The 10,000-nt window shown below is 44.1% G+C and overlaps 1 protein-coding gene across 1 annotated transcript in view; it reads left to right on the top strand.

Moving 5' to 3' along the window:
* The window catches only part of tnrc6c2 (trinucleotide repeat containing adaptor 6C2), a 25,063-nt gene that overhangs the window by 9,663 nt on the left and 5,400 nt on the right, over nucleotides 1-10,000 (top strand). The window contains exons 3-11 of the mRNA XM_060869071.1: nucleotides 3,185-5,287; nucleotides 6,393-6,578; nucleotides 6,798-6,961; nucleotides 7,202-7,279; nucleotides 7,597-7,654; nucleotides 7,761-7,876; nucleotides 8,024-8,161; nucleotides 8,431-8,550; nucleotides 8,851-8,970. Of these exons, the coding sequence (XP_060725054.1) occupies nucleotides 3,370-5,287; nucleotides 6,393-6,578; nucleotides 6,798-6,961; nucleotides 7,202-7,279; nucleotides 7,597-7,654; nucleotides 7,761-7,876; nucleotides 8,024-8,161; nucleotides 8,431-8,550; nucleotides 8,851-8,970 (2,898 nt within the window). The 5' untranslated portion in view covers nucleotides 3,185-3,369. The remainder of the gene's footprint in view (nucleotides 1-3,184; nucleotides 5,288-6,392; nucleotides 6,579-6,797; nucleotides 6,962-7,201; nucleotides 7,280-7,596; nucleotides 7,655-7,760; nucleotides 7,877-8,023; nucleotides 8,162-8,430; nucleotides 8,551-8,850; nucleotides 8,971-10,000) is intronic.

Here is a 10,000-nt window from a genome sequence, read left to right as displayed (position 1 = left end):
TGGGGATGTGTGTGTGTGTGGGATGTGTGGGGATGTGTGGGGTGTGTGTGTGTGTGTGGGGTGTGTGTGTGTGTGTGTGTGTGTGTGTGTGTGTGTGGGATGTGTGTGTGTGTGTGTGTGTGTATTGGGGGGGGTGTGTGTGTGTGTGTGTGTGTGTGTGGGATGTGTGTGTGTGTGTGTGTGTTTTGGGGTGTGTGTGTGTGTGTGTGTGTGGGATGTGTGTGTGTGTGTGTGTGTGTGTATTGGGGTGTGTGTGTGTTTGTGTGTGTGTGTATTGGGGTGTGTGTGTGTTTGTGTGTGTGTGTACTATACTGTATACTGAAGCTTGTTTAACTTTGTGTTAATCACTAAACTAGATTTAATAGAAGAAGCAGTCTGTTATATTTCTATAAGTTACAGAATATAAACTTGTAGCCTTGGGCTAAGCTAATAAGCTAATGCACCGCTAATAATGACGTGTTCAGGGATAGTTAGGTAATAATGTTAATAACGTTGCTAACTAACGCTACTGAGATTATGACGACGGTTATTAACTCATTATTATATTCTGTAATGTAAAGTGTTGTTTTATTTCTCTTTGTTTTCGTTAGATGTTTATACTTCTATAAGAAAGAAAAAGGGAAATTAATAATAATAAAAATATTCAAGTGAAGCTTTTTGTTTTGTTTTGTTAAGTTTAACAAGAAAAACATTTTCATTTTGATACTTTCAATATTTCATAGCCTCCTTTTTTATTTTATACATAAAATTTATTATTGAAATTTGCATATTGAATGTGATTGGCTCAAAGCTGCAGTTATTTAGTGACATCACAAACTGAGATTGTAGCTCCGCCCCCAAATCGGTTGAACGTTGCCTTATTGTCTGTTTGTCACAAAGATTGAGCTAATGGTTATAGCAGCGTATCTAGCTTACTAATTTTTACTGAAAAATGACTAGCATTATTCTCTCCCTCTGTCTCACACACACACACACACACACACACACACACACACACACACACACACACACATGCGTTCTTGGCATCAGTCGAGCATAGAGCTCAGATGGCCGGGAATAAAAACAGCCTCTTTTTGCTCAGCATGCTCATTCCGACGCTCTCTCCAGGTATCCCCCATTCCTGCTTTTCCATCCGTACCAGGCTCCATTTTCTCTTCTTTATCCCTTCATCATTTTTTCCTCTTTTTGTTCTACTCGTTGTGTCCTTGCAACCAAATCAAAGAAGTAAAAAAAAAAAAAAAAAACAGGCTCGATCTCAGGACATGATTAATTTATCATGTCGTCTGATTGTCGTGTGCGTGTTTTTCCCCATCCTTGTAAGTGAAACAGACGTACGGAGAGAATGTGAGGGTTTCTGAGGACACGGATAAAAAAAGGGGGAAGAAAAAGAGAGCGAATGAGACAGAAAGCCTAGTTATCTTGGCTCTGTTTCAGCTCTGATAAAATGGCGTCGTGTTCCGAAAGACAGCCAGGAAAACAAACTGCTCCTGGATCTCCTCACTGTTCCTGAGTTCTTCTATGTTCCTGAAAATTCCAGTCAAAAAAACGAAGCTGTTGAGGTGCTGAACGGACACCAGCACGGCTCGAAAGGTATTTCAGGTTTTGCCAGTCGAGTCGAGCTGAAGGACATCCGAGCCTTTTAACCCGTCTTAACCCAAACCGCCGCTGGCTTTTTCCCCTCCCGCCTCCCCTTGAAAGAGCAGTTTGATCCTGGAGCCAAAGCGAGACTGCAGTCTGGGAAAGCAATTTTTTTTTTCAACTGAAAGAAATGATGATGTCCCAGATTTTAAGATGTGAACTGCTCCTTTGTCGAAGCCGTATCAGAGCTCTGAGGCCGGTAGTCGCCCAGTCAAAGGTGTCTTTCTGCGTAGATTTGTTGTGATTACCGATTCTGTCCGGATCTTGTGAAGTCACGGATTCACCGGTGCGTCTTTTCATCACTATCTTTTGCGAAATATCGAATATCGTGTTGTCTTCAGAGGTATGCAGGTCTGTCAGCACCATCCAGGTCCATTTTCTGTTTTCATCTCACGTTTTAGGAGAGTCGATTCTATTTGTACGCATGCGACGGTGCTCCTGTTCAGGCTGCAAGGTTTTTTTGGCTTGGGTTGAGCTGAAATTTAGCAAGGCCTGATGTCTGTGAGATAAGGACGTCTGGGGAACGTGGATAAGGCAAAATGAAGGAGACAAAAATCCGCCAAGGAAACGAATGCATTTTTGCACAATTATAGAGTTAAACCTATTCAATGCTTTTTATTTTGATGATCGGTGGTTGCGTTGAAGGTGAGCGATGAATTATGTAGCTTTATCAAAATGAAGCCTGAAGGTAAGACAAAAAAAAATTCCTGATTCTTTTATTGCCTAATTAATGCGTAATGAACTGAGGTTTGCCTTTAGGGAAGTAAACACGATCTCAGTAGCAGAGCGAAAGACTTGGTTGAGTTTGCATTCCAAAATCAATGACTTCCAGCCTCTTTTCCACCATCATTTCAAAACACTATTGATTTCCTGCTGTCATGATTGATTACACCGCCCGTGAAGTAAACTACATGTCGATTCAGAGCTCTGCAACCATACGTGATGAACGGTAGAAGTGTGGTTCTGGGTTTTATAGCGAGCTAGCGGAGCATGGGGAATGATGGATGAGGGACTGCTCTCGGTTTCATGCAAATAAATGAACCTCCGTTTCCACTTCAGCTTTTCTTGCAGGTCTGGGGAGAAATGAGTAATGGTGCTTCTTTTTCAGATGCTTCTGAAGATGTGTAATATTATATATATGGATGTGCTTCATCTAATATAACCAGTGACATGGTCCAGGGAGCATTGCAATATTCTGGAAGAACTAGGCTTGTATGACAAATATCTGGTGTAGTTTAAGGGAAAAGTCATAGATCACTGTCAGTAATCTTTTCAGTGCTGTTTCAGACTGAAGTTTTGTCAATTCAGTTAAAATTATTTCAGTTGCAGATTCACAGAACCTGTTTATTTTAGTAATGTGGACTTTAAACTCATGCTGTTATTATTATAATTATTATTATTATTATTTATAGCTTTTTCTTGCATGTGCCATACAGTTTCATAAGATCAAAGTTTCTTGCAGATTATTCCATAATTCATACACTTTTGTGTAGACACCTACTATATAGATATCTTATCGTCTTCTTTCTTGTCCTTATCTTTACAGTGCTGCCCAATCAGAGTGGCCTGGAAGCCCAGCATGAGAATTTGCTCTGTGGCGACCAAACCACATCCCGCAGCGTCCATACCAATTGCAATCAAGTGATTATTGATGAAAAGGTCACTAAACGTTCTTCAGAATCATTAGAATGTGTCGTGGATGCTGACACATCAACATTTGTGAATAGCAGCATGAGTATGGCTACAGGAGCTAGCCAGCACAGTCACTACCCAATCAGCAAAGCAAGTGTTAATCACTCCTCAAGTATGTTCTCTAGTCCTAGTGGCCCCAACAGGGGTTGGGTCTCTGAGGGCAAATCCGATTTGTCCATGGGTACCAGAGGCCAGTCTAATTGGGGCTCTTCAAATATAAACCTGAACCCCAGCGCTAACCCTTCCGCATGGCCCATACTTGGACATGAGGGCTCTGGGGTGGGGACCAGGCCTGGGGGTATTGGTGGGTCAAATTCAGTCTCATCCAATGTCTGTGGTCCAGGGGGCATCGCACCAATTCAAGGCACCAATGGAAATGGAAACCTTGTAGGAGACTGTGCTTGGGGAAATCCAGACACTCCAGAGCAGCACCAATCCCCAAAAAGCATGACTTTCAGCATGGAGCCCTCAAACCTTAAAAACGATGGACTGAACACTAAAGCAGAGCCTATGAGCCCTGTGGATGGTTGGGGGCGAAATATGAGTCAGTCTCCCACTGAGCCAACCACTGGAGATGGTACTGCTCGGTGGGGTAAAGGAGACACGAAGAGTGGAGAATCCAAAGACTCTGGCTGGGATTCTGGTGGCATCTCCTCTTGGGGACAAGGGGGAGGTGATGCAAACTGGGGCCACTGGAACAAACAGTCAGGCACAGAAGGTACTGGGTGGGATACAAATGAGGGTCCCATTCAAGAGTCAATGAATTCCTGGGGTACCGATGCTCCAGGCAGTGAAGGTAGCAAGGACAGCAATGAAGGACGTGAAGGGCAGCGTGAAAGGTCCTCCAGTATGGATGTTCCACTTCTGCCTAGACCGGACCTAGATCCTCGTGTGCTGTGCAATTCTGGCTGGGGTCAAACCCCTGTTCTGCAGCACACAGTCTGGGAAATGGACGAAAAACTTGGCCCCAAGGATGATGGTGGCACTGAAGCTTGGGGTACTTCCTCTAATGCACCTTCAACTGGATCACCACCTCAAGCAGGATGTGCCAATACCAAACTAAATGTGCCTCCTAGGATGGACTCTGGGAGCAAGTCTGAGGCGCTTTCTCGGGTTATGTCAACACCACGCTGGGGAGGATCCTCCTCACCAACAAATCAGGCAAGCACTGGGTGGGCAGAGCCACCTGCTAATAAGAAAGTGTCCAATGGCTCTGTTGGTAGTTGGGGAGAGCCAATGCCAGATGGCCCCAACACCAACAGTTCAGGTGGCCAGTTTTGGGGCTCACAGGACAAATCCTCAACCTGGGATGATGGTCCTTCCCAAGTAAAGTCACAACCTGGAGGAAATGGGCCTAGTTCTTCCTCAGGGTGGGGAAATTGTGCAAGTGGAGATTGGGGAGAGCCTTCAGAAGGAAAGATGGAAAGTTCTCGTAGTTCCTCTTGGGATGGAGATGGTGGGAGCTGGAAGGAAACCCAGAAGGGCTGGGGAAAAGCAGCTCCACTGGGAGGTGAAAACTGTCGTGACTCCCAACACTCAAATGGTCCTGTACAGGGTTGGGGTGGAAAGAGTCCTCAAGAGTCCATGGGCTCTTGGGGTGGCCCAAATTCTTTGAAGCAGAGTGGTTCTAGCTGGAGGTCTGCAGGAAGACAGGATCCAGGGGATGAGTCTACAGGCTGGGAAGAGCCTTCCCCTTCCTCAATTCGAAGGAAAATGGAAATCGATGACGGAACCTCCACATGGGGAGATCCAAATTCCTACAGGGCCTGTGTAAATATGTGGGACAGAAATAACCCCTCCTCCCAGGGCAACCCCAGCAACAATGGGGGTAACAGCATCAACCATACAGGTCCTAACCACCATAGCCACGCTCAGACTCCGAAGCACTCCGATGGCAACAATGGTTCTTCTAACCAGCTAGGACCTTCACAAAACAGGATGCCCAAGATGAATCCAGGTGAGTGGCGTCATATGTTTGGTTTAAGAGGCGAAAATATTATGTGCTAAACAGCACAATTACATTGTCAATAGTTTGATAAATAAGGAATAAACCATAAACTCCTCCGTACTGAAGAGGTTGGAAAAATTACAGCTTATCTTCTGACTGCTAATGAGAGCTGACACTGGACTAGACTATAACTAACTGTGTCCCTACAAAAAAAATCACCATATCAACGATTAGGCACAATTAAATTACGTTCACGTCTCATGCGTATTGTATAAAAACTGAACTGTTACTACAGAAATGCTAAAATATTCAACGGAGCGCATTAAGATACTGTCAGAGCTGCTGTTATAGAAGATTAATCAGCACCTTCTGACCTTCGAGAATTCATGGTTTAAATCAAAAGTAAGCTACAAAAATCTGATTGCGTGTATGTGAAAGCAATGAGAGCTTGAAGGAGCTCTTCCCCGGAGCTGGCATTATGTAGCTGGGCTGTCAGGAGTGAGCTTGATGCAGGAGTTCTGTTTCAGAGCTTTAACAGAACCGTGTGATGGCATGCATTCTGCACCGCTCTGCTGCCAGTTGGCCTGCGTCCTGCAGTTAAAAAGACACGTCCGCCTTGTGTTTGGCTTGACAGAATCGGCCCTCGGGCCCTGCTCCCGGCCCCATGAAAGCTTTCTATTTCTGTTCTTGGCAGCGTTCAGGATCGGTGGCAGACAAAGACGTTTGCTGTCTGTATTTTTTTTCCCTCTGTCCTCCTAAGAGCAGCCTCTGTATGCTTCACTCTGCTGTTATCAGTAGTGTCACTACGATCTTTTTGCATGCGCGACAATGCAAACAAATATGTGGGTGTCGGTCTACGGGGGAAGCTTTTAACGTTACAGTCAATTGCATAAGTGACCAAATGTGAATTAAAATTTTTGGTCTACTTAAAAAACTTTTCCAATCTCGGTTTTAATTTCTCTGGATCATCACATTCCTTTTTAATCAGGGGAATCTCTGGACACGTTTCCAAAATATCGTTTATTATGCTAAGAATAAAGAAGATAAGATATCTAAGTGACCCAGAACAACGTGACCTCCGTTGCGAGCTAGTAATCAGACTGTCTGTCTGTAGGCTGGGGGGATCTCCCCAACATTCAGCCCAAATCTGAGTTCCGGGGAGAACCGGACTCCTCGAACCCTACAGTGGATAACGGCACCACAGCATGGGGGAAGTCGCCTAAAGCTGCTGGAGTCTGGGGAGAAAACAGCCACGAATCCACTGGATCCTTTAGCAGAGGCTCAGGAACCTCTAAACCAGGTAAGAGCTGTGATGGTGGGATGTGGTGACTTTTTAATTTGTCTCTGTTCATGTGATAACAAGTCTATGAAACAAAAAGGTTAGTAATTATGGCTTTAAAACACGCTGACACCTGGTGGTTGGATATCTATGACGTTGTAAAATCTTTGCTTTTGTTTTTTTAAAGAAACTTTGGTTTCATTGTTCTTTTTTTTTTTTTATTATTTATTTTTTTTACAGCCCCCAAATCTATGCAGGACAGCTGGGGGTCCGGCGGGGAGGAGATCGGCATTAGCGGCAGCCAGTGGGATGCTGAGGATGGGGACATGTGGACTAGCCCCGCCTCCCAGGACAACACTTCTTCCTCTAGTTCCTGGAACCAGCCCAAGAAAGCAGTACAGAAGGTGGGAGTATGAGTTAATGAATGTAGTACTGCTGGAGTCAGTCGTTTAATTCATTTAGTAATTAATAAACTTTGACACACTCCATTTTAAAATATGTTTTATCTGGAATTGCTGTGTTGAGAGATTTTGGTATGATTATTACTATCAATACTATCACTTTTATAATCTGAATTCATTTTATACATGTAATTTTTATTTATTTATTTATTACATTAATTATGTTTTTTTTTCTCTTCTCAGGGGAAAATACCAACCAAACAGGATGAAGTTTGGATCATGAACCGACTGATTAAACAGCTCACAGACATGGGCTTCCCTGTAAGCTACTGAATAATCTTCATAATGCTTCATATGAGAACCATAAACATTTTACATGGAGGATTTTGAACCTGGAGTTTATAGACAGGTTCCTGGAAAATTGCTGTGTTTGTTTTGTTTTTTAACTGTAGTACATTAAATTGACTCTAAATGCAGCCTTAGATCCTTAAATATCTTGCATATGTTTTTAATACAACCTTAAATCCACTTTAAATACCATCCTGAATATCACCAGAGTGTGTTTGTGTGTGTGTGTTTGTGTGTGTGTGTGTTTGTGTGTGTGTGTGTGTGTGTGTTTGTGTGTGTGTGAATTTCAGAGGGATCCTGCAGAGGAGGCACTGAGAAGTAACAACATGAATCTAGACCAAGCTATGAGTAAGTGTGAAACTAGCACATATTTACCCACACACACACACACACACACACACACACACACACACACACACACTCACACTTTGGCTCAATTTTTATCTGTGTTAAGGCGCTCTGCTGGAGAAAAAGAGCGATGGAGATAAACGAGGGATGAGGACGCTGTTGTGTCGCCCCCCTAACCTCGCAAAAGACTTGTCACTCGACCGAAACACCTTTCTAGACAAGGTACTGAGCTTTAAAACACACACACACACACACACACACACACACACACACACACACACACACACACACACACACACACACACACACACACACACAAGCATGTCCCCATCTAAGCTGATTTCCTCGTCTATGCTCTGTGTTTATCAGGACGGTGGATTATCAGATGACACGCCCACATCACCCTTTATTCATTCTCCTGGCCTCAAACTGACCAATAGCAGCCTTCCTAGCCATGGCATGGGCGGAGTCTCACCAGGACTAATGCAAAACTTAAACAGTAGACAGGTGAGTGGGGAAAAGCAGGTATTAATAAAAAATATTAAATAAAAAATATATGTGAAATGTAACTCTTCCTGTTGCATGATTTTTAGATTGTTGTATTACTGTATTTCTGCTGTGTGTGTGTGTGTGTGTGTGTGTGTGTGTGTGTGTGTGTGATTTAATATTACCTGTAATTTTATAAAAAACATGTTCTTTCATCTGCTCCCTGTTCGGGGTCACAATAAATAAACTAGTGTCTCTTCTGCTAAATAAATCTCATGTTTCTTTCACAGATGAATGGAATGTTTGGCAGTAATGGAGCAGCACAATCCAGGGCTCCACCCCCTCAAGCACTAAACTCCACCCATCATCCCCCACTACGTGCTCAAGTGCCTCAGTTTCTCTCCCCTCAGGTGTGTAAAACCCGTCTCCCGACATTCCGGCCCGGAATCCCGACACGTCGACTCAGTGTTTTATTAAACCATAGAGTTTAATAACGTTGTACATCACAGTATTCCAGCTGTAGACGTGAGCCCAGCTACACTGTCTCCCAACATTCCAGCTCAGTTTATTATCTCAACACTCAGACCCACATTTTAGCTCAACATTCTGCATCATCAGCCATAAATTACCCGTTTTTTTCCATGACTTGATGAGTCTGTAGTGAAGTGAATGTGACTCTCTCTGTATTCTGATCTGTTCTTCATGTGCAGGTTCAAGCGCAGCTCTTGCAGTTTGCAGCAAAAAACATTGGCCTGAATCCTGCACTTTTAACTTCACCGATAAACCCTCAGCAGATGACCCTGCTTTACCAACTCCAACAACTGCAGATGGTGAGAGAGGGAGGGAAAGAGGGAGGGATGAAGGGAATGACTGAGTGGCAGAAGTAGGAATGAACAATAGCAGAAGGGATGACTGTGTTCCAGCCTGATCGTTTATTCCTCCATAATTTCAGGCAAACTTTTTATCCCGATATTCCGGCTTTCCAGCATGTTTTAGTTTTATCCCAGCTACACTTTATCCCCACATCATCCCAGCTACACTTTATCCCCACATCATCCCAGCTACACTTTATCCCCACATCATCCCAGCTACACTTTATCCCCACCTCATCCCAGCTACACTTTATCCCCACCTCATTCCAGCTACACTTTATCCCCACCTCATCCCAGCTACACTTTATCCCCACCTCATCCCAGCTACACTTTATCCCCACATCATTCCAGCTACACTTTATCCCCACCTCATCCCAGCTACACTTTATCCCCACCTCATCCCAGCTACACTTTATCCCCACCTCATTCCAGCTACACTTTATCCCCACCTCATTCCAGCTACACTTTATCCCCACCTCATCCCAGCTACACTTTATCCCCACCTCATCCCAGCTACACTTTATCCCCACCTCATTCCAGCTACACTTTATCCCCACCTCATTCCAGCTACACTTTATCCCCACCTCATCCCAGCTACACTTTATCCCCACCTCATCCCAGCTACACTTTATCCCCACCTCATCCCAGCTACACTTTATCCCCACCTCATCCCAGCTACACTTTATCCCCACCTCATCCCAGCTACACTTTATCCCCACCTCATCCCAGCTACACTTTATCCCCACCTCATCCCAGCTACACTTTATCCCAGCCGTTCTGTATCACAGCAGTCTACCTGAGCACCGTGTAGGTTGTATTCAGACTTTCCCACCCAGCATTTTATCCCAACCGAACAAAGGAAGAAGGGTGTGATTGTAGGGAACAGTGACTGAATCAGGAAAGGAGAAAGTGAACGAGGAAGGAATTTATAAATGAACTGAGTAAGAGACGGAGTGAGTGATAGAACGAGTGACGGAGTAACAGAAGG

This window comes from Tachysurus vachellii, chromosome 4 (genome assembly GCF_030014155.1).
Source record: "Tachysurus vachellii isolate PV-2020 chromosome 4, HZAU_Pvac_v1, whole genome shotgun sequence".
In the NCBI taxonomy this organism is placed as follows: Eukaryota; Metazoa; Chordata; class Actinopteri; order Siluriformes; family Bagridae; genus Tachysurus; species Tachysurus vachellii.
The sequence above is the reverse complement of the archived record's forward strand: the minus strand, read 5'-3'. Positions and strand labels throughout refer to the sequence as shown.